The sequence below is a fragment of the Petromyzon marinus genome, chromosome 14, assembly GCF_048934315.1.
Source record: "Petromyzon marinus isolate PM22_M1 ecotype Great Lakes invasive population chromosome 14, UKy_Petmar_22M1.pri1.0, whole genome shotgun sequence".
Classification (NCBI taxonomy): Eukaryota; Metazoa; Chordata; class Hyperoartia; order Petromyzontiformes; family Petromyzontidae; genus Petromyzon; species Petromyzon marinus.
The window spans coordinates 2,506,716-2,534,609 of record NC_133680.1 but is presented as its reverse complement, the minus strand read 5'-3'; the positions used below and the strand labels follow the sequence as shown (position 1 = coordinate 2,534,609).

General features: G+C 49.3%; 1 protein-coding gene across 8 annotated transcripts in view; it reads left to right on the top strand.

The window, feature by feature from the left end:
* The window catches only part of LOC116942442 (solute carrier family 41 member 1), a 108,480-nt gene that overhangs the window by 6,275 nt on the left and 74,311 nt on the right, over positions 1-27,894 (top strand). For 7 of the 8 annotated variants that reach the window (XM_032954372.2, XM_032954366.2, XM_032954364.2 and 4 more), the window contains exons 2-4: positions 1,045-1,480; positions 5,111-5,391; positions 25,504-25,611. In XM_032954372.2, the coding sequence (XP_032810263.2) occupies positions 1,294-1,480; positions 5,111-5,391; positions 25,504-25,611 (576 nt within the window). In that variant the 5' untranslated portion in view covers positions 1,045-1,293. The remainder of the gene's footprint in view (positions 1-1,044; positions 1,481-5,110; positions 5,392-25,503; positions 25,612-27,894) is intronic. The other variant, XM_032954371.2, reaches the window with a different exon arrangement.

Genomic DNA, 27,894 nt, shown 5'->3' with positions numbered 1-27,894 from the left:
GAACCGGAGAACTGTTTTGCCGCTGACATTAAAGGCCCACAGCTGTATAAATCTTACTTAACTCGTTAAAGCGTTTAACCTTTCGCAGTTGCTGCGATCATTGGCATCGTATCTCCTGGAAAACCGATCTGGCTGGCACTTGTTGTGGAGTTTTTGCCACGTTGGCTGAGACATTATGTAACAGTCTTGGAATTCCAACTTTAGTCATGTAAAATTGTGTACGGTTGTAGGTCGGGCTTGAGCACACGCGAGTCAGTCTGTCTCGCTCTCTCACGGGGAACTTTCAATCAGTGCTTGATGAGTCTGTTAGGCAGTCACAGGTTGAATGCGGTACCTCCTTGAGTTTACATAACAAGGCGTATCGGTCGCAGTGACATGTGCGATGCGCCTTAGAGGTGATACGCGAACTAAAGGCGTTGTACGAAAACGTATTTATTATTTGGGGAATGGTGATGCAGTGGTACAAACATGGCATTCTGAACCCAGCGGCCTTGAATTCAATTCCCACCCACTGCGGCACGTTAATGGCGAGTGATGTCTGAACCAGTTCTACTCTCCAACCCTCTTCTCACCGACCAGCGTGTTGAAGTACGGCCAAATAAACCCTTGTGACTGACATGGCATGGGGTGATCTTAATCCAGCACTGGATTTAGAAGGGCTTAGAGTAATATTGTTCACTAGAGGCATGCTGTTTGATGATAAAGTAACAGGTCAACCCCCACCCGATTAAATTAATTGTCACGATTCAGGGGTCGTGTATTTAATTAAAGGATAGATCGTTTTTTGCCTATCCATCTCATTTTGTATAATTTCTAGTTTGTTCCAATTGATTTACACCATTTCATCCGTTCAATAAGTCTACATGCAAACGCTGGCGTATTTGCATTTCCTTCTCCACGAATCACAAGTGACCAATTCTCACACACTTGATACGTTGCACATATTTTGAGCATAACAATCTATTTCAACCGATATTCATTTACACGCCTACTCTCCGAATAGTTGATGACAAGGGAGTCGCTGTTGTCATCGTCTTTCCACAGCTAGGGGCATCGTCCCAGCTTTCGTGAAGGCTCTCTAGGCCCCAGCTTCACCCCAACACCCGCCGGAGATCCACGCAACGCGAGCAAACGCACACCGGTACAGACCGACAAGCGGACGAATCGACCGACCGACCACGCCACGTCGCCCGCGGGCCAAGCCAGGAGAAACCGAGAGACGGGCATCGTTCCAGACGGCGCCGGGAACGGCGACGGCGCCACGAGCACGGGCGCCCGCGCGGAGGCGGAGCCATGGTGCTGCAGGAGCCGAGCGGGTGCACGCCGACTGAGGTGGTGGCCGAGGGCAACGGACGGGTGTACACGGAGGGCACGGAGGGGCCCGGCGCCACCGACACCGCAGCCGGCAAGCAGGCGCCGGCGCAGACCGCCGCCAAGACGGCCATCGTCTTGCTCAACGGTGCCGCTGCGGGTGAGCGAGGTGAGCCGCCGCGGGCACTCGCCGGTCGGAGAGAATGTCGGGGCCCGCTGGCGACGCGTCCGTGCCGCCCGCTCGGGTCGACGCGCCGCATCGTGACGTCGCACCGCGTCCGGTGGTGACGACGGTGCCACCCAAACAGCGCTGCTGAGTAAGGAGACGGAGAACCACTTCTCTCCTGGTTTATGGCCCTAGGCGAGCGAGGCTTTGGGCACCGATTGTTGGCAATCGGCCCGCATTTTGTTCTCGTGTGCCGTGTGTGATGCGTCTGTGGTGCAAGCCACCGCTTGACGTGTTGGCTGGTGACCGTGTCACCCAAACGACGCTGTTGAGGAGGGCGATGGGAAACCAGTTGGACCGACCTCCTCTCAGTCAACGGACCTGTAGTAAGCTGCGTGGTGATGCGAGTGGAATATAAAAAAAACATGGAGGGACCGTGAGCCATGGCTCTTAGGCAGGGAACTTCCCAAGTAGAGTACATAGGTCTTCTATGACGTTGGACAATTGCCTGAAGTGTCATGTTATTGACGAATGTGTTGAGTGTCTTATCCAGAGGTCACCCCGGAGTTATTGTAAGTCTCCCAAATCTCCCTTGCTGCAAAAGACAGTTGCCCCTGGATCTTGACACAACAGCACTGTGATTAAGTTGCAGCAATCATCATCACCATCGTCATCAACCATGTCAACGTTGTTCTCACCATCATTACAAATAATAATTTTCTTCAACGTCATCGTCATCATAATCATACAAATCCCTGTATTTTTCCATCACGCATCTCCTAGGCCTGCCGCGTAACCAAAAACACTCTCCACTCCTTCCCCCCCCCTCCCCACCCACCTCTATCAAAGTGTAAACCCCAGGGTCCGCAAAATCAATGAGGCAGCCAAACCCAGCTACGGAGAGACCTCTGCCCAGGCAACGTTTGGGGGCCGCGTTCGTTTTTTTCAGCCGTTTCTGGCGCTAACTATAGAGCGCTGCCGCGAGCCGGCGCCAGCGGCGGAGCTGGGAGAGCACGCCGTGGGGGGCCCTTGATCGGTCGCCGCGACGGGCGTGGCGGGCCTTCGTTTCTCCCAAACACCGGGACCACGAATAAAAGTAAAGCGGCGAGGGCGAGCGAGTTGGCTGGCGCCGGCATCCAGCGTCCTCCGGGCCACCTGCTCGCAAGGGAAAGTTGGTGTCGTCTAAATAAAGCGCGGGGCCCCTTTATAAATGGACCACGTTGTCTGCATTTCCGTGTGGATTTTTTTTTATTTTTTCCCGGTATTCTTTTTCATCCTCACCTCCCCCCCCACCCCTTCACCCCCCACCCTCCCCCCCTGCCACGCATGATGTTCACAAAGTAAAACGGGCTGAGGCGGCAATGCACTCCGCTCGATGGAATAGCGGCCGAGACTCAAGTCGGAGGGCTCCAGCCAAAGGAGGGAACGCAACACGAGAGCGCGTCCCTCGTGGAGATGGAGTGATGGAATTGGGCTCGTCTGCGGGTGTTTCACATGATAGCATTATGGGAACACAAGGAATGGTAGTGGCTTGGAGGTGAGGGAGGTCTGTATCCAGCAGTGGATTGATCATAGCTCATGATGATGATGATCACTTCTCAGGACTGCGTAAACAACACAAGAAGCGATTAATTTGACAAATTTAATAAATAAATGTATTTTTAGAGGCCTCAGATGAAGTGCAATCTCAATGGCTGTAAAATAAATCTATCTCGTTCTCTCCACTCTGAATAAGGGCTATTGCCTGTAACATCAGCCGACCATCTATTTTCCTTCGTAGGGCAGGGTTAACAAACTTCCGCTTTCACATGGCGGGGAGTTGATAAGGAACGTTTATTTTTTTTGATGCCTTGAATAAAGGTGTCAGTTTTTGTGCCAGTTAAAAGGGTAAAACCTATTCCTGAACGTTTATTTGTTCATGTCGAGGTTAGTAAGTGAGCCACCGAGCGGCTTCAGGAGCAGCCTCACGGTCAATAACTGAATTGCTCTCGGAGAATGAGTGGAGTGGACAGCGGCGTTACAATTTGTCCGCTGCTTGAGACTCACAATCGCCTGAAGATTCGTAGCCTTGCGTGAAGACCCACGGACTCGCGTTGAGACCTCTTGGACTTGCACAGAGACTCGTAGACGCGTGGAGAGACCCACAGGCGAATTATAGAAGAGGGCAGTCGCCATAATAGAGGTTTATTTGGATTCGATCGCATAAATATAAATCTGTCGTTAAACCCGCCACCAGCGGACAATTAGTAAGGTTTGTCACGTGAACAAAACATGCCAATTTGTTACTAGTTCAGCACACCGGTGTGTAAGCCCACAACATTAACAGTTCGAGTACCGTGATGTTTCGCCGGTAATTAAAACCAGCCTCGTCAGGCGACAGCCAGAAGGGCAGTGGCATTACTGCGTGGGCCCAGGGTTTGTAACTGGTGACTGCAAGTTGCACTTTCGGCTTGTGTCGGGATTGGTTTTTTGCGTGTGCACGCTTGGGCACCGTTGTCAACTCGGTTCTTTCATCTTTTTGTTCCAGCGCATGAAAGGTTTTTTTTATTGCGGCAGGTTTGTGCTTATGCTTTGAGTTATAAGTCAAAGTGGAATCCCGCTCAGTTGAGTCTTGCAGAGGCATTCTTCATCACTGATGGCCCAATGCCAGCGGTGGATATTCCGCATTTTTGGGGGGGGGAGGGCGGAGGGGGGAGGCAATCGCATTGTGTGATTGTTAACATCCCACAAAGTGGTGCTCGTTTTTATCGACCCCAAAACAATAATGAGCTGGTGAGATGCTGACTACCTTGCCTGGTATACAAGAGGTCGTGGGTTCGATCCCGACCCTGATGCTTGAATATTTGGAGTTTGCGTGTCTCTCTCCCATGGTTGCGTGAACATTTTTTTCTTCGGGTCCTCCCGGTTTTCCGCTCCACATTTAGAAACATACGTTTAGAGTACTTGGCTCCTATACATTTCCACGTGATAAACCACTTAATTGAGCTACCAGTTGTGGTGAGATCGCTTCTGAAAAAGAGCTATACAGCTCAATTGGTCTTACCTGGTAAAATAAGCATCGTTTTTTTGTTAGTTTTAGTTTAGACTCTGCTGAGACTTAGGAGGGTCGAAACTGGTCCCGAATTTTCTGCTGGGTAACGTAAGTCAGGGAGCGCGGGAGGCCATTGGAATCTAAACATCTCTTGTTATCATGTGGACGTAGCGATTGGATGTCAGTGTGTTGGATTTGTTGAGACAAGCGGTCTCGTCTTCACGCGTTTAAATTAATGCGGAAAAAACGGAAAACCAATTGCAACGTGTACACCAACAAGCACAAGCCGTTCAGTGAGCTAAATTTGTTGTTAGTGTATTTTAATTAATCATTTGTTTATTATAAATAATAACGAATGGATAGATGAACGAATGGAAGTATCAAGGGTTAAACGTCTGAATACTATATGGAGAGATGGACAGTAATGTTTTCAATAAAAAATACATTTAATATTTAAATGGAAATTCTGTCTAATAAAATTACTCGGTTATGGAAATGACAATTAGTTTATTCCCAATAAGCAGGTGCATTAACAAACGAATACGCTGCGAGCTCACCCCGCCAATACCGTACCCGCCCCCCCCCCCCCCCCCCCCCGACAGGTGACCGACAGGAAAGTCCTGGCGCTGATGGCGGCGGCGGCGGCGGTGGCCGGAAGGTGGAGGGCGTGGAGCTGGCGGAGGTGCGCAGCGCCCAGGAGGAGGACGCCCTACTCGAGAGCGGCAGCCAGGCCACGGAGAGCGACGACGTGGGCAGCACCGAAGCTGACGCCCACGGCACCCACAAGGAGTCCGCCTTCTCCATCGGCATGCAGGTGCTGCTGCCCTTCCTGCTGGCGGGGTTCGGCATGGTCGCCGCCGGCATGGTGCTCGACATCGTCCAGGTGAGCTCGAGGGCGCCCCGGCGTCTTTGGCCGGAGAGTGGGGTGTGTGCGCAGGCGGTGCGGCCGCACCGGGGAGGAGGGCCCAGGCGCCCGGGCTTTGGAGAGGGGGAGTTTGGCATCGAGTCCCGTGGACTTGCATGAAGAGCCATAGACCTACACGTACCGACAACGAGACGCATCGATTAACAGAGACTCGTAGGCTCAAATAGAGCTGCGTAGACTCACGCAGGTATCCATAGTCTCGCACAGAGACCCCTAGACTTGCATAAAGACCCGCAGACTCAAAACGTGCTTCGAGACAAAAAGGCTTACATTGGTGCAACTGGGCCAAAGCCCATGAGCTAGAGGGGCCCAGATGACAGGCTGTGAAGAGTCGGGCAAATTGGACAGGGGTGGGGGAGGCACCCATTTAAATCCTTTCACCAAGGCTCATCCCCACCTCAATATGCTGCTGGGTTCGGTGTTAATCGCTGTGGCTCATAGAGCCACACTAAGGCTACCAAAAAGTTCAGTCATGACCGGTAGCTGTTGAGTGCAGGCAGTGCAATGTGACCTAGAAAAGGGGGTTGGGATAGACGGAGGGGTTATGGGCTGCGGGGGGCATAGGGGTACGGAGAGGATATACATTTAAATAGGGGGGTGGGGGGGAGTGTGTGCTTCATGTTGTTCATTGGACCATGACCTTCGACGGCAGTGGGTTCCCCGTGAGAGCATGGTGGGGAGGGAGATAGAGGTATCAGTAAAACCTCAGCCCAGCGGAGAGCACATTGAGTCAACAAGTTTGCAAGTGAGATGTCGGTCACTAAAGGCATACAGTGCACCACACGTAACACGAGGTCAAATCTGATAATGGATCAATAAAAGCGTACTGCAAACAGTAGTAAAATAAGATTAAATAAAAATGCCTTTCCGCGCGCCGTATGTTCACATGATCCAAGGCGTGAGGTGATTTTCTTGGCGTGCGTGTATGTACGTATGTGTGTAGCGTGGGGAGAGTAATGGTTAGCACGCTGCATTCGATTCCCGCTCATCGCCGCACCAGTGACGATTATCTGAACTGGCCCTGGCCCTCCCCTAGGTCGACTCAGCCTCAAATGAGTCCCAGGTGCGGTGTGCAAACATCACCACTGGGGAGACAAATGCGGTGTGATGCTGACCGCCCACCCCCATACTTACTGTGCCGGCCTTCATAGGTGCTGCTCGCTAACAGCACTTGCCCCAACACTCTTAAGGCTATAGGGGAAATTTTTGTCTTTCTTGTGGCCATCCGAGCTCCATTCCTGGCCACGGCTAGCATCATTGGTGAATGATATTAGAAGTCCGTACCTGGACACTCAGCACCTGATCGCGGCACGCAACCGTCAAACGCGTCCGGGGAAAGCGCCGGCCACACCAACGCCTTGTACCCAGCGTCAGCATTGATGGGTGCTTAGCCACTCACAGTCTCCGAAACAGGGGGGGGTCTTTGTTCTGGTGGTGGTGGTTGTGGTGGTGGCGTTGTGAGTGCTGTCACAGCTGGGGAAACTTTTTGACAGTGTGGGGGTCATAAAAGCAACCACACTTGGGGCTCATTCCCCTTTTTATGACTTTGAGGTGAAAATGTTTCACAGCTTTCACTTATTGGGTCACGCCTTGAACTTCGTTTACCTGAACTCTTAAGGTGAAGGCTGCCTTTGGACGTGCAAGTAACCATCATCACAAAATAACAAGCTTTCCAAACGCTGGCATAAAAGAGTGTCAAAACGTAAGCCCTCAAGTATCAATAAATGTTTTATTGGAAGTGATTTGACGTAAAAATGCATGTTATCGGTGACTTCTTAAAGACCCGTTGCAGAAGGTTAGCCCAGTCATGACAAAATAAGTACCACTTTTAGTGGAATCCAACATTGGTTGTCCAGTGGAGTGACCCGCCCCTGTCAGAGGAACGTGGACATGTACTCTTTTGGCTCAGGGCTGTAGACAGGAGATGAGCATTGTCTTATTGCGTATTTGAGCAGCAGCATGAGATCACTTTGCCTTTTATGGAAGGTAAGTCGCTCTCTTGAGGTTTCGTGTTAAAGGGTTTTAGAAGGCATTGCAACAACAGCCCCTAAATCCTACGTAGCAATGCGATTGTCTGATGATGTTGCGTCGACCTGCGTTGAAGTGGTGTAACCATCGTTCCAACTCGCCGCACTATGAACCTGGCAACCTGAGTTTGATTCCCCAGGCTATGGCAAACATCGGTGGTGCGCGATATCTAAAACCTGTTCTGTGCTGCACTCCCCATCACCAACGTGCATAGTCCAGCGTGCTGAAGTATGATGAATAAATACAAAATCTCCGTGAATGAAACAGCGCGGGGGGGGGGGAGCCAATGACACCAGCAACGGATTGACAACGGGCTCTTTATTTATAGACGTCGTGTTTACACGCGACACGCGCAATTCACGAAGCTCGAGGTGGAGCACGCCGGCCACCCGAATTGAAGTCGCCACACAGCCCAGGCTGATACCTCCATCGCAGAGTGTGGCTCTGCGATGGAAGTAGCAGCCTGCCTGCCTGCCGTGCCTCGTGTTGTTTGCAGGCGTAGATCCCGGCTGCCTATTGTTAAATACGAATGGGCTGTTTTTGTTGGGGTCCGTGTCACCGAATCAATACTTATTCAAGAACTGTTTTTGGTTGTGGTGCATCTCAACATACCCCCCCCCACCCACCTTTGATGTTAAGGTCTCACCGCAGTTGTTATTTTGCCCTGTGGCACCCGTGTGCTCGCCTTCCTTTGCAATCCCATTGGGCTCACTGGGCCATGGCCCAGGCAAACAAAATTTAATAAACGGAGGCGAAGACACGCGAGTCATCGCGCGCGATATTTCGGGACACTTATACCATGACAGATGTTAACATTTTGGGAAAATAATTAATTTGCGTTAATTTCCAGTTGGGGGGTAGAAAGTGGGGACGGTGCAGCGATTTGTGCGCTGTGCGATGAGCCTGTCGCTTGAGTTCAATTCCTGAACGTAGACATCATCATTGGAGAGCAATGTCGGAACTGGGACTATGTGCCCCCCCCCCCTTCACCAACTCATGCTGACCAGCGTGGCGAAGTATGATGACGACTCGGTGTGGGGGAGGCCTTATTTTCCACTGGTTTGGCAGAGGGCTGTCATTTATTTTTTAAATAGTTAAACATTGAGTGTATTCTTATTATTATTACTACTTAATCATCATCGACATCCATTTTCTCTCCACTGCTGGATGAAGTTCTCCCCCGTTTCCATCACTTGCATGGTCCTGTGATGCATGGTTCCATCTCACTCGTACGCGCATCAGCTGACCTCATCGCTCCGTCTCCGCCGTGATTTCCCGCCCCTTACAATTAGCACGGTTGGCTACGCACGGTGCGAAAGAAGATCAACTTGCATACACACGTGCGTCCTCTCGGGCGCATTCCCTCCCTTCCCCTCCCTTGGCTGCCATTCCATCACCAGTGTCGCCTATCGGCCCTCGTCCCTCCACGTGACACCTGCTGCCCAACACGCAACGGGCGACATTGGATCTACGGGGGGGTGGTGGTTATGATTTGATTTAGCTCATCGGCATGCTGATAATTGCCTTGCAGCGGTCTTGCCAGAATGACACTCTTCCAGCGTTAGCGAACGAGCTCCCTGCATAATTATCGGTCACGTGGGCGAGTGACCGATGATGTACGCAGTCGCATTTCCCCTTGTGTGCGGTAACTTGCACGCGGTTGTCAGTTGTAGTTGCCAGCAGTCATCCCGAATTTAAATCCTGATTAAAAGAACAACAAAAACCATTACTCATGTATTCTTAGAAGTTGGCGTGCGGACGGTTTGCTGCTATGGCAATTTATTGAGTTTAATATAAAAATTCCTCCGTTGAAGTTGAACAGTGGAATTTTTTAAAGTACTTCTTCGGGGTTTTACAGTTGAGCATTTTGAGGCTTAGCTATCCACAGCCGAGTTAATGAGTCCCTTAATGAAGGCCTGTGCCCATTGCCTGTGCCAGGCCTATTGAGCTTTGTTTATTATCATCAGGGCCCCGCGTGCGAGTGACTCAGATTAATGTATTAAGGGTTTAATTTATTTTAGCGTTTCAGCACAAAATTACCCTGCAACCCTTCTAATCACATTAAAATAAAACCAAATAAGCATTCGCAAGGATTTCACACATTTTTTCCCATCAGTTCTGTTATTCTGTAATATAAACCGAGCTCGCACATCAGGGGATCATTGATAGATACTTTCTATTTTTTTACGACCATTTCGAGTTAAGGTGGCGGGGTGAAGCCTTCGGTCTTTAAAGAGGAGCCGTATCAGCCGTGGTGTATTGAATCTGGATTCTGGAGTGCATGCCAGTCCCGCTTACTGCATTTGCCAGTCAGCGGACTGCATTGGAGATGCGTGCCGTGTCCTGCGCGTTTGAGTGACGGGGATTTTATAACCCGGAAAAGTGGACTGGATTAAGCCACCTGGACTTGGAGTAAGCCCACCTGGACTTGGAGTAAGCCCACCTGGACTTGGAGTAAGCCCACGTGGACTTTGAATCTGTACAGCCACGGGCTTCAAACAAGGGCAACTCCACGTGTCGTGGAAATGACCCAGTTCATATTGTCACGTCAACCACTCCAATAAATTGTAAACTCTAAATCGCGGACCGCATCCGCGAACATAAAGCAGACTTGAAACACGGTAGAACGAACTCCTCTGCCGTGGCAGATCACTGTTATAATTCAGTGGGCTCACATGACATTGACTTCTCCAAGACGGAGGTTCTTTGCAAACCAACCGGCTACCATGAGAGATTCGTTCATGAGGCCATTCACATATACAAGCACAGAGACAATTTCAACCGAGAAGATGGATTCTGGCTTAGTAACCATTGGAAAGATGTTTTAAACCATTTCGGTTCTTAATTAATTGTATTTTACGATGACCTTCAGACCGCAGCTCTTTCGCTGGCATTGACTCTTAATACCTCTCACACCACGGTTAATGGTATGGTTTACAACATGGAGTATAACAGCGCCTCGCAGCTGTCTCTCTCCCCCTCCTCCGTTCCGACCATTGATGAACTCGTCCGTCTGAACGGGGCTCGTAGCTATCCGTGGTGCTGAGGTTGAGGGTAAGAATCTACCCATTTTTTCGCCATATAGCATTGTGATATATAACGACTTATTGTTGGTAGCTTAGCTGATTGGAGAATATATAGAGTTTATTGATAACATTGAGGTAGTTTATATTTTAGTTTTAATTGGTTTACTATATGGTATTCATTATATAGTGTAGTGTATACCCAGTTACTGTTAATAGCTCAGCTTATTGAAGAATATATTGAGTACATTTATTATATTGATGTAATTTAGACTTAGGTTTTTTTCACATCGGTTTACTATATGATAGTCGAGTTGTTGCAGCCCCTTTGGCGTCCATGTACTAGGTGCCTCTGTAGATGTGTAGGCTTTGACTTTAACATAGCTATTTCTATGACCAGTCACAAGCTAATCCCTCAGTTATTTCAATGCTAAATTATCCTGTTTGATTTATACTAGATGCCTCTGTGGATGTGTAGGCTTTGACTTTAACATAGCCAGTTCTGTGACCAGTCACAAGCTAATCACTCAGCTATTTCAATGCTAAATTCTCCTGTTTGATTTGTACTAGGTGCCTCTGTGGATGTGTAGGCTTTGACTTTAACATAGCTATTTCTATGACCAGTCACAAGCTAATCCCTCAGTTATTTCAATGCTAAATTCCCCTGTTTGATTTGTACTAGGTGCCTCTGTGGATGTGTAGGCTTTGACTTTAACATAGCTATTTCTATGACCAGTCACAAGCTAATTACTCAGCTATTTCAATGCTAAATTCTCCTGTTTGATATGTAAACCCCTTTGTCAAGGTGCCTCACTTCTCTAAACCAGCTTAAAAGACGCTACGAATCTTAACAACGTTCATTGAAGCTCTGTCGTCCCGACAGGTCTGTTCCTTGTGTTATTTTATTGTATTAATTTATTATTTTATTCTCATTCTACGTGACTTTACCGAAAGAACCAAAGAAGATGAATCCTTGCAGTCACGAAAGCTTTAAATCGAAATCTAAATCGCATGTTTTTTTCCTGAGCAGACTAGAATCAGAATTTTTCTTAAAAATATGAAGTACGTAACCAGCACAAGTTCATGACAGTATTAACTCATCAATATTTTATTTAAGAAATATTCAGTCCCGTACATAAAGGACGTGAGGTTATCTATCATTATTATTATAATAATAATAAAACGAATTAGTCGGTGATGCTGTTGTTGGCAGTGGTTCAAAAGCACAAACAACAAAAAACACAATTGTCAACATGGTAACCTTAAACAGAAAAAATATATAATACGACGCTTCGGGCAACGGGCCTTCACATCATATAAATCATTTACTTGATATTGTATTTTTTTTATTTTATCCCCCACATACAGTGTTATTGATGAATGTGTAGATTTTTCAAAAGTTAATTATGATACTTTATTGAAGAATTACTGAATACGTTAACAGCACACCTCCGGCTTGGTACGGTGCGACACAAGTTCAACATACATACCAACATACCTTACAACCCATTCTTCTACTGGGACATTGAGTTTTCATGCCCATACAGCATATAGCCGTTTCAATACGGGAAACTTAAAGTGTAGTTTATAATGTAGTTTATAGTAGTGTATAGTGACTTTACCGAAAGAACCAAGGAGTATAGTGTATAGTAGTGTAGTGTATAGTACCATACCTGTCAACCCACACTGTTTACCCCGTATTCTTGTACAGTTAAATTGAGTTTTCAGGTCCATATGACGTAGAGCCGTATCAATACGGGCAACATTGTTTTGTCTATTTGTTTGTGTTTCTCCCTTGTGATGGGACCTTTGTAGGATGAACGTTGAGTTTTATAAGGACACGGGGTGACCAATAAGGTTTGAATTGGGCTGTAATAAGGTAGGGCACTGATAAGGGGTTGAAATGTGTGTTGTTCATTCATACAGGTACACAGTCATAAGTCTTTGGTACATAAGCATTGCAAATTCCTTAATACATTCAAATGCCATTGTGATGACCAGGTGAGGCCCCACTGAGGCCACCTTTGTCTTTCCAGGTGAACTTGGGCCAAGCGGTGCAGGAGCCGTGTTATTTACACGTCATGAACAAGTTATAATTTTAGCTTGAACCCTGTTGAGATAATTAATGAATCAGTTATAACAATGCAATGTGGAATTTAAAATCTCGCCGCGTATTTAAATGTATTCATTGTTAAATCAAGGTGTAAGGTGTTGTCTAACAGCGCTTGCGTATTGATTTAAGTGCCAATTCCAATTTGCTCTACCTCTCCCCACGTATGAGGAACGCCGTCAGAATCTGTACACTGGAGGAATTTGAGCTATGCCACTCGTATTCACATAGCTCTCTTACTCCAGTCGGGGCGAGGCAGAACGTTACAACAACACACAATACAAAAAAATCAGACAGGACTGCAACCTATAGGGGAGGTAAACAAATCACTTTAAAAACATCTACAAATACAGCAACAAATATACCAGACAGGTAAAGCCCACTGAGCTATTGGCTTCTTATTTCAGACGCGACCAGGCCACAAGTGACAGTTCAACCAAGTGGCTTATCACGTGGACATTTATAGCACCAAAAATAACCTAAAGCACTTTACATAAAGAATAGCTTGGAAATGTCGTCATATTTCCTCTTGTGACGTCACGTCGGAATGTTTTGGTGGGGGGGGGGCATCTTCAATCGCCAGGGTTTGAATGTGGGATTAATAAACCAGACGAACCGGTTCGGGAACCCCCCCCCCCCCCTGCTTTGTTAGAGGCATTCATGTCATGCCAAACGAACAACACGGTTGCTACCCATTATGTTTGTAGCTCCAGCCTCCCCCATTGATGTCGTGTGGCTCGTTGGTGCTTGGTGGTGGTGCTGTCACAGCTGTCCCTGGCGCTTGTTGTTGTTGTTGGTGGTGGTGCTGTCCCGGCTGTCCCTGGCGCTTGTTGTTGTTGTTGGTGGTGGTGCTGTCCCTGGGGCTTGTTGTTGTTGGTGGTGCTATCACAGCTGTCCCTGGCGCTTGTTGTTGGTGGTGGTGCTGTCCCTGGCGCTTGTTGTTGTTGGTGGTGGTTGTGCTGTCCCGGCTGTCCCTGGCGCTTGTTGTTGTTGTTGGTGGTGGTTGTGCTGTCCCGGCTGTCCCTGGCGCTTGTTGTTGTTGTTGGTGGTGGTGTTATCACAGCTGTCCCTGGCGCTTGGTGTTGTTGTTGGTGGTGGTGCTGTCCCTGGCGTTTGTTGTTGTTGTTGGTGGTGGTGCTGTCCCTGGCGTTTGTTGTTGTTGGTGATGGTTGTGCTATCCCGGCTGTCCCTGCACTTGGTGTTGTTGTTGGTGGGTGTGATGTCCCTGGCGTTTGTTGTTGTTGGTGGTGGTGGTGCTGTCACAGCTGTCCCTGGCGTTTGTTGTTGTTGGTGGTGGTGCTGTCTTCCCGGCTCTCCCTGGCGCTTGTTGTTGTGGTTGTTGTTGGTGGTGCTATCACAGCTGTCCCTGGCGCTTGTTGTTGTTGTTGGTGGTGGTCCTGTCCCGACTGTCCCAGGCGCTTGTTGTTGGTGGTGGTGGTGCTGCTGCTGCTGTTGTTCCTGCTCTCCCTGTCGCTTGTTGTGGTTGTTGTTGGTGGTGCTATCCTAGCTGTCCCTGGCGCTTGTTGTTGTTGTTGGTTCATAGTTCCATTTATTTGGTATAGCCCTGTGAGCTATTCGGCTCTTGAATCGGGTGCAACCGCAAAAAACAAAAACGTGAACAAGAAAACATCTTAAAGTGACTATGTGACTGTGCAAACAGAAAATCCAGGAAAAAAACATCAAAATATTCCTGAGATTGCACCGTACACCAACGCTGTGTGCAAAAATCCCAGTGGGATGCAAGTCAAACACCAACAACAACCACAAGACAACTAAGATTAAGGCCATCAGTCTAACTCCGTACTACAATAAACAAAAACATGGCCAAACCAAAAAAGACAGCGAGGCAACACACAGACGGACATCACAAACAGCACACAGAAGAATGGCAAAACTGCACGGAGGCAGCAATGAATCCCTCTGGCTTTAAACGTTTTGATAAGATTGGGACATGCGCACTGAGATGAATGTGGACTGAGAGGAGGAAGAGGAGGAGGGTGGTGAGAGATGCGTTGAGAGATGGGAGTTCGCTATCTATCAGGAGAGACCAAGGATACATGAAGTTGGGAGATTTACAGAGATGTAATCATAGAAGGCTGTAAGCATCTATTTGGAGATGCACCAGGAGGAGGCATGCTTATTATTTTAACTGGGCTATTATATATGTGTGTATTATGGTAACGATTGATGATAACAAGCGTTGATAATCATGGAAGTGTGTACAGATGATGTGAGTGTTGTATATTATAATTTATGATGACTGTGATCATGATGGTGGTCGTGGTCATTACCAGCAGCAGCAATGATGCTGTGATATTCCTTATGGATAGTGGAGCTGATTATGATGACGGATAGTGGACAGTTAAGATTATACAGATGGCGAAGGTAACGATCATGGTGATTTAATACGAGAGACGATTATGCCAGCAATGCGACTGATGATGCTACTGCTGTTGCTGATTTTGCTGCTGCTGCTGCTCCATGAAGACTTGCGCAGATGATTTGTGTGCTTGCAAATTCCCTGCACAGAATCCCCACGTAAATATTCCCATACACCACTGCACGCTGTGCAATCCGAGGGTCAACAACCATCGCCAACCATCATCATCACCACCACCAACAACAGCAACATAAATCATTATCAACACCGTCGTCATAATCATCAGCTCCTGCAGCAGCGACATCACCACCACCACCCAGCCACCACGGCCAGGACCACCATCATTACAATATCACTTACTGTGCACCGTTATTGTTGTCAACGTGCCACCATCACCACCATCACAACCGTCACAATCACAACCGTCACCACCACCACCACCACTACCATCATCACCACCATCGTCACCATCATCATCACCATTATAACCATCATCACCATCATCACCCCCATCATCATTTACATAGTCGACAATATCGCCATCACCACCACCATCAAGACTCTCTCACCTAACCTGGCGATGGCCCGCCACGTAATAAAATATCGTGTGGGAGGAGGAGGAAGATTCTCTGGTTCCTCTCCCCTTCCTCCCCTCCATGCCTCTCGTTCCATTCCTCTTCCTCCCCCCTCTCCTCTCTCCATCTCCTCTTTTTTTTCGCCTCCTCACTCCTCTTCAATGACGAGCTTCTTCCTCCCTCTGCTGCTGCTACTTTCACTGACCCTCTCTCTCTCCCTGTGCCATGCCTCTCTCCCTGCCTGCCTCTGTCACTGTCCTCTCGTTTTTTTGGTGGTGGTGGTTCTGGGTCTCGGATGCTGCTGTGATTCCCAGCCGTGAGAGTATATGAGCCAGAGCAACAAGTCCGTATACAACCGAAAGTCGCAAAACGTCAGTCCTACCGATGTATTTACACGGCCAATAGCAGTCACTGACTTGATAAACCACACTCATTTTAAACTCTAAACACAAAATTCAATCTTATTGGCCACGTCAAGCAATTTGAGCCGCTAAAGTTGAGCCACCCCAAGGTGGGTCCGATGAGTGAGATGTCTGGGTGAGTGAAATTGAACCCCCAACCCCCCTTCTACACAAATGCACATTTAATAAAAATGACATTTTGGTAAAGCATCCCAAGACGTGATTGCTTTTAGACGCTCTATCAATTGAAATTTTTGATACGCTGGCGTTTGCGCTCAGTTCGGCAGTCTCGGTGGTTATCTTTAATTCCCCGACAGCTCCGATGTAGACCGGGGGTAGATAATCGCCATCGCATTGAGCTGTCACCATCTCTCACGATCCATCGCAGGATAAGGAGAGATGGAGACGTCTCGGGGAGGGCTTCAACCAGCCGTGAATTGATCACTGCTGATGATGAAGATGATGATCCCCACTGTCAGGCATAAGGGAGATGCACTTTGCGTTCAACATCAATCCATATTTACACCCACATGGCGTGCGACGGTCATGGAAAGTGCATGCGACGTACAGTGCTCTGTACATCTACCTCTGCACGAAGGCCTCGCCCGCGCCGTGTCCATCATGGGGGCTGTTTGACCATTTCTTGTCCAAGCTGGTCAGCACAGGTCGCGCTGAATGGGGAACACCTACGACCGGTTCGTTTATCACTCGCCACTGATGTTATAACCGTGGCCGCGAATCGATTTCTGGTTTGCAAGGTTCACCGCGCATCGCGTTTAACCACCGGGCTCACCGTGGGGACCCTAGAAATTGGCTCCGTCGGCACGACACTCTGTCGCCGTCAATTCACTCTTGCGCTTTGTGCTGTGCGGTCGCAGTGATCGTAAGTAGGAGTGCACGGGGTTAATCTGTCGGCGTCGGGGCCGGGCTGGCTCGTTTTGATCCGCGTTGGGGTGTGAATTTTTTACTTGGGGATCAGCGCAACAAAGAGGCTGTTGAGACCTTCTTAAAGTGTAAACATTTCGCCGGCTGTAAGTGGGGCTGGTACACTCTGTTTGTACGCTCAGCTGCGGTGAGCATGTTATCATCGCCCACGGGTTATCGATGTGGTCATGCGATCTGCGTCGCCCCTGCGCTTTATCGTTAATCTCCGCGTTGCGATTTTATCGACGGGTCGTAGTAATCGCGCGATCGCTCTTCTCGCCGTCCGCAGCAGCCGTTGCTCGCTTTTCAAGCGTGCTCGCAGATTGCTCAACCCTCACTCCCACTGGGGTCGCTGCACCTTGTCACCACCCTCGTGCCGTCGGCGTGGCCCCGACTTCTGGAGACGCGTCCATGACCAGTGCCTTCCACCACCACCTTCTTCTTCCGTCCCCCGCTTTCTCTCGCAGTTCAGGAAGAGTCAAACTTGTCGTGCTCTGCCCACCTCATCCAGCCACCTCATCTGTGGTCTGCCCCTTCTTCTACTGCCTTCTGCCATTCCAAGCATCGACTGTTTTCTCTCCAGCGCTTCATCCCCCCCAACTACATGACCGGGGATCGCTGGCTCTCCGGATCTCCGGCCACGATTTTAACATTTGAACCCCATTGCGTGCCACTTTTCGCCCTTGGACGCGTCGTGTTTTTCTGCAAACAAATATTTAGCAATTAAAAACGATTACGCGAAATTTGCGATATTGCGAACATTCCTTCTGCTTGGTCTGAAACGTAAAGTCGATAATCCGCTTAAGGATTTACACTTGCATATTTGGCATCTAAACATATTTATGGGTAGTCGCACAAACTTACAAGCGGCCACGGTTGTCAACTTTAATTACTTTGGAATTTAGGGGGAATACATATTTATAAGTGGGATTGAAATCGCACTACCAATAATAATATATATTTTAAAATCAATGAAGAATTAAAATAATCTCAAATACTGTCCGGGGTAGGCTTAGTGCATCGGGGACGCCACTGCCACCTTCCATCCTTGGCTGGCATCATCTCAGATATTCACTAGGCTATGCCTGAAGACGTCCACTAACTCACTAACCGAGCCTTAATAAATATACCCATTGCCGATCAACGCGCTTTACAAAACGCGCAGACACCGGCGTGGGGAGCCCTTCATCCAGCAGTGGATTGACAAAGGGGGCTGTAAGTTACTATCATCATCATTATCAATTTTTTTTTATTAAAACTGATCTGCATTGAACAAAGGAACGTTTCACTGCTGCTGCTGTTGTTGTGGGTGTTGCTGCCCCCGGTGACGTTGTTGGCCGGGCCCGGGCCGCACGTGCCTGCCGCACGTGCCGGGCGCGGTTACTAAAATAGGAAGAAGAGAGCGGCGGGCGGCGGGCGGGTGACCGGCAGATAAACCACCCCTGCTGTCCGGCAAACAAAGACACGTGGCCTGGCAGGGTCGAGCTCGACCTCACCCAGCGAGCTCCGTGTCGCCCCGCGTTATCACCTAATTAAAATGAATAGCGGCACAGGGACGGGGCGGTGGACGGGGGGAGGGGGTTACACCTCTTCCTACCGCGCATGGACACCGACTAAAGAATAGGAGCACACCGGTGTGCCGAAAATAAGAAGGTTTTAAATCGTCGGTGCATATCACCCGCTGTAATGCGTTTATTTAAAAAAATGGATGTAGGTCCTGCGGTTTTTTTCCACGAGCCAAACAATGCCTTGAGATTCCAAATGCTAGGAGAGGAATTTTTTTTTTGAAAGGGCAGGGGATAAAAAAAAATAGTGAGCATTGTTTTTATAGTTGTAACCTGGTGTGACCCAGGTAGGCCACCCTCGCAAAAGAGGCAATGTGTCACGCACCTCAACGGGCCCTGTATCTCATTTTCTGGTTTGAAGAGGGCAATACTCTTTAATCGCTTTATAAAACTCTCGGCATTACTCATCCCTAAAAAAAATCGTCTGCCTAGCCTCCTAAAATTCCAGTGGGCGTACCGTGAAGCATTCCTTTTACCGCCCTAACCTTTCGCGCAGTTAAAAGCTGCACAAAAGACGGTGACAATAAATTGAAGGAAAAAAAACGAGAATAAATTGCGAACGGTTGACGTTTTCTTGTTACCCCCCCCCCCCTTTCATCTGTTTGCTCAGTGGCTTGTGCGGCCACGTGGCGTGGGTTATCGGGTTATCCGCGATGTGTTTACCCAAGCGCCCCTATTAAAACAGTCACCGCCGTGCAGGTGTATCCATCAATTTGTGGTGCACGCCCTTCGTAAAATAAAAATTAATATTAAACTGCGACTGACATAAACAATTACGTGACTTCCGCTTTTTTATTGCTGCCCTCTCTCTCCGTGCATTTTTTTTTAATCTCGTGTTTTTATTGGCCTCGGTTACGGAGAGATGATGCAGGCAGCCACCTCAAAAGATAACTCAGTCATCGCTTTGGGGGGGGAGGGGCGGTGTGAGCCGCAGAACTGCGCCAATTTGTCCGTCATCGCCAAGTGTTTGGATCAAGAAAAAGATTAATCAATGGGTGAAACACTCGAGCAAAATGTGAATAATTCGTAAAACTTCAATAACTTCTGAGACTCTGCATCTCTCTCTCTCTCTCTCTTGCCAGCCGAAAATAATATACGGTGTCAAATTAAATTTAGTTTGAAAGTTAATTTTGTTTAACCAGCTGAGAATTCAAGACACCAGGATGAAGTCTCATTTGCAAGAGTGACCTGGGGGCATTGGTCTGCCCGTAGGGGATCAATGATTGTCACGCATAGGCCCAGTTTAGCAACTTGTGGCTAATTTTGGAATTTTTAAAAATTGAAATCCTGCTTACATCTGCAGCGGCGCACTGATAAAATGCCTCCGTGCCTAACAAACCGCTCTGTCATGTAACATCGACTCTCACTCGCTTCTTTGTACACCGTCGTCTATTGCGAGCGTTTGCCGACTGCTAATTGGCTGAGTTTTGCATGCATGGTTGGGGGCAGTGGGGGGGTGGGTAGAGAGGGGAGAACACAGTCCTCACCCGGTAGCTGCCCACGAGCGGCGTGCCGGCTCGCGGAGCGGTATCTCGTATCGATGGGAAGGTTTCTCCGAGTGATTGGAGCCGGCGGCTGCTTTTGGCATGGGAACGAGCGTGTCGTCGGCGTGGCGATGGCGCTAAGCTGCCGCGTGGTGCGTGTCGTGGCATTGCCACGTCCGCGATGCCTCCACGGGACTTGCACTCTCATCGCTTTGTTGGGTCACGTGTCCTTCCCTTAACCGGGCAAGAGCCCATTGACAAATATTTACCCCCGTTTCCAGTTCGCGTCTTTTATTTCAACGAGTGCCGCTCATTCGGATAAAAGTTGTTTGGGAAATCTGTGATGACAATAATACAATTGGTCTTTGCCCCTTTTTAGCGAGCTCCTGAGTGTTTCCCCATGTATGCGTGGATCTTCTCCGGGGTTCCCCGATTTACTCGCACTTGCCAATCACTCGTGGGTGGAACTGGCCGAACGGCCCAGCAGCACGCGCCTGATTAAGAGTCTTGACACTTTGGCGTTTCTCGGTAAATAAAGGACATCATTCATATTGTTATTATAACAGGGCTGTATGAGCAACACAGTGGTTAGCACAATATACTATGAACCCAGCTACTTGAGTTCAATTCCCAGCTATGGCTAACACTCGTGGCGAGCAATATCGGTCCGACAATCCCTCATTCACCAACCCGCAAGCGGCTGCACGGTGAAGTATGGTCAAACGAGGCCCGTGACCGAGCACGCCACGGGCAGGCCGACACGTGGCAGTGGATTGACGGGGCACTGTAAACATTATCTTGATGACGGTGGATAACCGTCTCCCGGCGAGGTCGTCAGCCACTACTCCGCGATCCGCCTTCGTCGCCCGAGTTGGGACGCGAGGATAAACTAAATGCAAACACCCCGAGTGGAGAAAGATCATCGCCTGACAGCTGCGTGATCGGCGAGCGTTTAAAACTGACGAGCGCCGGGGAAGGTGTCCGCAGGCTCTGGATCAGGTTGGCTCTCGCGAAGGCGTGCGGTTGTGTAACGAGCGCGTGGTTCGGGGTGGATTGCCACGTGGGCTAACGCGGCTTTGGGCACGCGGGTGCAATTGGTGCCTCCTCATCCCACATGAGAGGGATTGACCTAATCGCCTGTGCGTGCACGCTCGTGTGTGTGTGTGTGTATGTGCCTTTCGTACGCGTGCGTGTGTGTGTCTGTGTGCGCGTGCGTGCTCATGTGTGCTCGTGTGTGCGTGCGTGTGCGTGCGTGTGCGTGCGTGTGCGTGCATGTTTGCCCGAGAAGAGCTGTGGCTAAGTGGTTAGCGGTTTGCGCCACCAACCTGGCAGATGGAGTTCGATTCCCGCTCACAGCTGACATCAGTGACGAATATCTGAACCAGTCCTGGGCCTCCCCTAGGTCTTAAATGAGTACCTGGTTCGGTGCGTAAACATCGCCAGTGGGGAGACAAAGACGGCTGGGCATCGTGTTCGCCAACCCAACTGCCTCGCGTGCCGTGACGGCACTTGCCCCGCCAGCCTGTTACAGGCTTTCCAAGGGCGTCTTTGTCTTTGTGCGTGTCCACACGTGCTCGTGTTATTCCATTTCCCGTGAATAATAACAAGAGAATTATGTGCAGAATTATAAAAGGACGTGAATAAATAATGAGGTTTATTGAATAACCAACATTGGAATACGTCTAATCAATCGTTGGCGGGAGATGGGATCAGGGTTTTGCGTTGGCGCTTATTTGAGATAGTCCCCCCGCCCCCCCGTGTCCATTTCTCATCCCTGAGCCTCATCATCAGGGTGTAACCTGTTAAATCGACGTCGCTGCTTAACCGGGTATTATGGATAACAGCCATATATGAGACACTGCCGGACTCAAAATTGTATTGACACATTTAGCACAAATCAGTGAAGATGAAAAAACCGAGATACAATTTTTTTATATATTGAAATATAATTTTTTTAGTCCGTGTGTTCATGTTTGTTGTTGGCTTTTCCCCTAATTCTATCCTGATTTCGCTCGCGGCATCATACAATGAGTAAAAGCATCAATTGGGAACTCTCGTACCGTGGTGCAGAGAAGGACCCGCGCAAGTATATATCGCAGATCCCTTCAAAGTGACCTCTGTTGCACGCAGTAAGAGGCACTGCTCTCTGTGGCATGGCACAGCAGTGTTCATCGCATGACAGTCAAAGCAATGTTTGCAATTCTCCGGCACGAAACCAAATTGATTGTGATGGTGCTGTTTGTACGATCACTGGTGACCGGGCTGAGACCACGTCCGCGTTACACTTGAGAACCCGGTTTAATAATTATAGGCAGCTGCCTTGATTTGAACTCGGGTTGTAATGAAACCCAGTTGCCTGCATTAAATCCGGGATCTCGACGGTACCAGCTCAGCGCTGTGACCTCTGACCCACCTCCCCTTCTGAACGTTCTCAACGCCGACATCTGCACGCCCGAGGGAACGCGATTATTTTATTTTTAATATCTTTCAAGGCAGCTGCCGTTTGGCAGACGGAATGAATCGGGAACGAGTTGGCGAAAAAGTGGGCAGACGTTGCAGAGCGGCTTCGCGTCCATAGGCAGAGCAAATCCGGCCAATGTGCAGTGCACGTCGCTCGCTCAGCGGTCGGGGCGTCCCCACATTGCGTCCTCGCAGATATTGATCGGCTCTCTCACTTCGCTTGTTTGGGGGCAAGATGAAGAGCGGTTTCCGCGTCGCTGTTTGCTTATTCCCGCGCGCAATCGCTTTTAGTACGCAGCGGGAGCAAAGCCGAGCGGCGGTCGGCGGCCTATCGGAATGCTAGCGTGCAACGCGTGGCGTTGCGAGAGGCAAAGGTGCAGTCCTGCAATTGCCGTGCTAAAGCCACCGTTGGCAGAAGGGGCTTGCAACTAGAGGGAGCTCGTGGCAGCCCAGCGGCGTTCAAATAAACCGAGTCGTGAGGGGTAAAGAGCGGTGCAGCAACATCGATTGTCGTACTGTACTTTGGTCCCGCGTCTGTGCTCCCCCAACCTTCAACAACAACCCGTACCGACTGACGCGGGGGTCAAATAACCCCCACGTCCTGCACAGCATGGGGGGTAGGCCCTCATCCAGGAGTCAATTGACAACAGAGTTGTGCGTGTAAATAAAAAAAAAGTATTATCCTGAAACATAACCAATTAAACTTTATTCGATTGATATGCCGCTGCTGTGCTCGCAACACGAGGAATCTCCCTCGCGCGACAGCCGGGCAACCGATTAGACGGGACCATCCGTGCAACGAATCAAAATGAACATCCGCGAGTGCGCGCGCGAGCGAGCGAGCCTACGGTCGCTCTCGCAGCGCGCGGCGACGCAGTCATCGAGCAACGGCGCTCTTGCAAGTATGCTCGTCGCCGCATCACACGCAGCCGTTGCCGCACGGTGCTGACCACCCACGAGCGTCGAGTCTATTTTGAAGAAGGGGCCGTGCAACCTACACGGACCTGGCTGTCTCTATACATAGCCCGGTGCACGCGCGCGCGTGTGCATGTGTGTGTGTGTGTGTGCCAGTGGGGAGTGGTAGTGTAGTGGTGAGCACACCGCGCTAGGAACCCGGCGATCAGAGTTCTATTCCCGTTCACGCCCACCACCGGTTACAATTATCTGAACCGGTCCTGGGCCTCCCCTAGATTGACTCAGCCTCAAGTGAGTATCTGGTGCGATGTGTGGACATCGCCACTGGGGAGACAAATGGTTCTGGCCACCCACCCCACCCCACGTGTACCGTGCCAGCCTTCATAGGTGCTCGCTAACAGTACTTGCCCCAAAAGTCTGTTAAGGCTGTACGGGGGTTCATTTTTTTTGAGCATGTGGGGAGTGTGACGTCGGATGCTCACAACAACTAGCGGATCACTGGGCGGCTAAAATTGTACCACTGCAAGGTGATACAGTGGGGAGCACAGGCGGTGTATCTGTCCGTCATCTCGGTTAACCCATAACACCTCTGAGTTTGTCCCTTGACATATCTGCTAGCAGATCTTTGACACTTCACGTGGCAGGCTCTCTCAGAGGGTCTCTAGCTCTGCGTGATCGCCGTGGTGATGTAACTGCCACTTAGTGAAGAATGGCGGTTGTTGTTGTTGTGGTGTGTGCGTGAGTGCACACCCACGTCGCTTGAAAGACCATTAAAAAGTCATCGAGAGCAGTGTGCCTTAAACTGTTTGTGGCCCGCGGGCCACTTGGCCGATGCAAACACTTGCGTGCACCACACAGCCCCCCACCACTGGTGACAACACGCATTCACCTGTCTCTAAATAACAGGAATACTAAATAGTTCATATTTACCGGAACATCATTTTTTAGCGCAGCTATAAGTTTTTTTTTGGAGGGCGGGGTGGGGGGGGACATTTAGATCTTAGAGATCTAAAGTAAAATATGAATTAATGTCTGAAGCAAAAGGTATAATAAGCATTGTCACTATTGTCCACCTGGAGGATTGTCACGGATCACCAGTTGGCCTGGGCCCGCACTCTGAGAAACACTGAACTGAAGTGTCACTCGATGATTTTCTTCACGCCAACGAAAGCAAACTGATCCAATTTCCGATTCTTATCGCTGAAATCGGCTGAATTCGGTGAAACTAAACACACACGACATGTGTAACGTCACGCTGTTGTTGAGCGGTTATTTGTGACCGTGCCTCGACCATCGATTCTCTGCGTGTGAGATCTCTTTAGTCATGGGCAGCTCCCTTCGATTTGAACCCAGGATCTTGGTGGTGCATTGTTCTCCCAAGAGGGTGGCACAATTAATAAGAAATAATAATTCAGTGCGTTTAGTATTCACGCGGTTATCATAGCACATGTGGCCTGTCTCTGTTTATATAGCACACATTCTTACGACCGATTAACTATCAGACACAAAGAAACGACATTCATCCACTCCGCCTCTCCCCCCCCACCGATTAACAAGCTTACAAAATTAACGAGATAATTGATCGCATTTCAGTAATTGAGTGTCGTAATTTAATTCACATTCACACTGTAATTGGCAATCGTCTGGCTTGGGTTTATTACTTGCGATAATTTTTTACAAATCACGCTCCTCTCCTACGGTGTGTTGCGCCGCGGACGCCGGCCGTGGCGGTGCCGCCGATTGTTTGCGCTCGTGCGCAACGCGCCTGTCCCGCTCGTTGTCACCGAGCCTGTGTGTGTGTGTGTGCTCGCTGTCCCCCCCCCCCCCCCGTGTGTGTGTGTGTGTGCTCGCTGTGGGGAGCGATAGTGTAGCGGTTAGCATGCTGCGCTATGAACCTGGCCACTCGGGTTCGATTCCTGCTCACGGCCAACACCAGTGACGATTATCTGAACCGGTACCGGGCCTCCCCTAGGTCGACTCAGCCTCAAATGAGTACCTGGTGCGGTGTGTAAACATTGCCACTAGGGAGACAAAGGCGGTCGGGCGTGGTGCTGGCCACCCACCCCCTCGTGTACTGATCCGGCCTTCATAGGTGCTCGCTAACAGCACTTGCTCCTACAGTCTGTTAAGGCTATATGGGGGATTTTTATCTTTGTCTTTGTGCTCGCTGTCCCCCCCTCCGTGTGTGTGTGCGCGCGTGTGCAGCACTGGCCGGTGTTCAAGCACGTGGAGGAGGTGTTCATCCTCGTCCCGGCCCTGCTGGGCCTCAAGGGGAATCTAGAGATGACCCTGGCATCTCGCCTCTCCACCGCGGTAGGGATTGCGTTCTCGCAGCCCGCTTCCTCTTGTCAATGCTTCCGTCTGTAATGGTGGGTGGGGTGGGAGGGGCCATGACCCGAGATGAACCAAGATGTACTCTAAAGTTGCGTTGATATTTGCGACTTCCCCAATTGAAAACCGGTGAATTCGATTAAAGGATTTGCCCCACTAGTTTGAGACACAAACCGGAGTAAAAACAAAAAAAGTGTTGGCCAATTGATTTGGCCGGCGGCTTTCAGAGACCGTAGGGGCCAGTTGCAGTGAATCAAAATAAATGATATTCATTGTTGAAATTAATTGTATCGTTATTTGTTTTAAAGCAAGCATGTAAAATAATTACTGTGCAGTTAATCTAGTCACCAAAAAGTGCAATAAAATTACATTTGGACCACTCAGCCTGTGCACTTATTTCGGCTGAATTTACATTTCAGCTGCATTTGTGTTTCATGGAGAAAAACCTTGGACTGGTTTCAACTTCCCTGACTCACACCAGTTGGCGCAGCCTGTTAAATAAGTGGTGCAGTGTCAGAGGCAACAGCTTTCTGCAAACATGTGGAGCCATGCAGCAGAGTACACAAAATATCTACAAATATACTGCCTTGGTGGATTGCGAGTAATTAAAGAATAAAACAAATAAATGCACAGGTCTATTTCAACACCAAAACAATTATTAAAAGTAACATGTTTCAAGCGGATCTCGCCGCGGTGGTGTGATGGTTAGCATGCTCGTCTAAAACTAAACTTTAAACTATTTTTTTTATTTTCCCACATAAGGCCCACTGAGCTATACAGCTCTTGTTCAGAAGTGACCTGGCCACAAATGATAGCTCAACGAATTGGCTTATCAGCACGTGGAAATATAAACGCATGTCTGGAACCAGATGTGTGCGTCTGTCCCCCCAGCGGTATGAATGGGGTATGCCACGGTTAGCCGGTCAGCAGGTGGGGTAAAGTGTGGGTACAACCACCTCTTCCAAGACTTCTGGCCAGCATGGCACAGCGAACCAAAATGCCCTTTAGAGAGGCTTCCCTCTCGTGGAGGCCCCCCTTGCAATAGTAGCATGAGCAACCAATTCTAGAGCTGCACCCTTTATATATTTATAACTTTTTAGATATTATTAAAAGAAACAAACCCATCCGGATGGTTTGCAGGAGCCAGGCTGGTCACCCACGCATGCGTGCCAAGTGCTGCATGAAGCTATCGCCGTGGCATTTCTCTCGATATCCGGGACGAGAGAGGGCGACTCTGGGAGGCTTCATGCCTCGCTCGTCCACTGCCTCCCTCCGTTGAGGAGGTGGCCCTGTGACTCGGGTGGCCGATGCCAAATCAGAGCTGCGAGTCAGCCGCTGCTGAGACCCTGCCGTTTGATTCCGTGTTTCAACCGCCCCGTGATTGAACTGGGTTCTCATGTTGATGGTCTCAGCCTGGCCGTGAATGACTACACAACACTCCCCCCCACCCCCGTTCCGTACCCCCCCCCCCTCCGATCCATCCCCCCCACTCCATCCCTCCCCGCCACATGCACCCTTGAGCTCTGAGGTTAGCTTGACGTGCAATTAATTTTCTTTTCAGGGTTTATGAAAGGTTATGCCCCAAGTGAGGATACCGACGATGCCTATTGAATTTATTCCTTTTTTGTTGTTTGTTGTTGTTGCATACCTTTAGTTTTTATGCCGTTTCTTTATTTGTTTTGATTACCTTTAGTTCCCAAGGGTCTTCCTTCACTGAATAATTGTTACAAATAGCATTTAGCCCTTTTACATAATTATCGTACAACGTTGTGAGATGCATTTGGCATGAATGACGCTGTTGTATAATTTTTTGTTTAATGTATGTTTATTATAATCACAGTTGATTCTGTGAGGGCTCCTTCCGGGACCCTGACACAAGGTGGTGCACTGTAAATCCTCGAGGGCCTTCCAGTCGACGTTGCCTTTCGCCTCCTCAATGGCAGGGTCAGAGATGTAGTGGCACAGCGGGAATACGTACGGTGCCGTGTGCTTGCTATGACAAGTCGACACCCTACGTACGGTGCGAAAGAAGTTCAACTTACGTGCATACACACCCTTTGCAAAGGAGGCATCGATTGCCTGGGGTTATCCAAGTGAAATATTTTAATGAACAAATAAAGTATATGTCCCGTTGTGTCACTCCACTGCTGGAAGAGGGCCTCTCCTCTACAGTGCGGGGTGTTTGGGGTTATTTGACCGCACTTATCTGTGCCAGTCAGTGTGGGTTGGTGAAGATGAGGGAAATGGATGTGGGAGCGTAGAAAT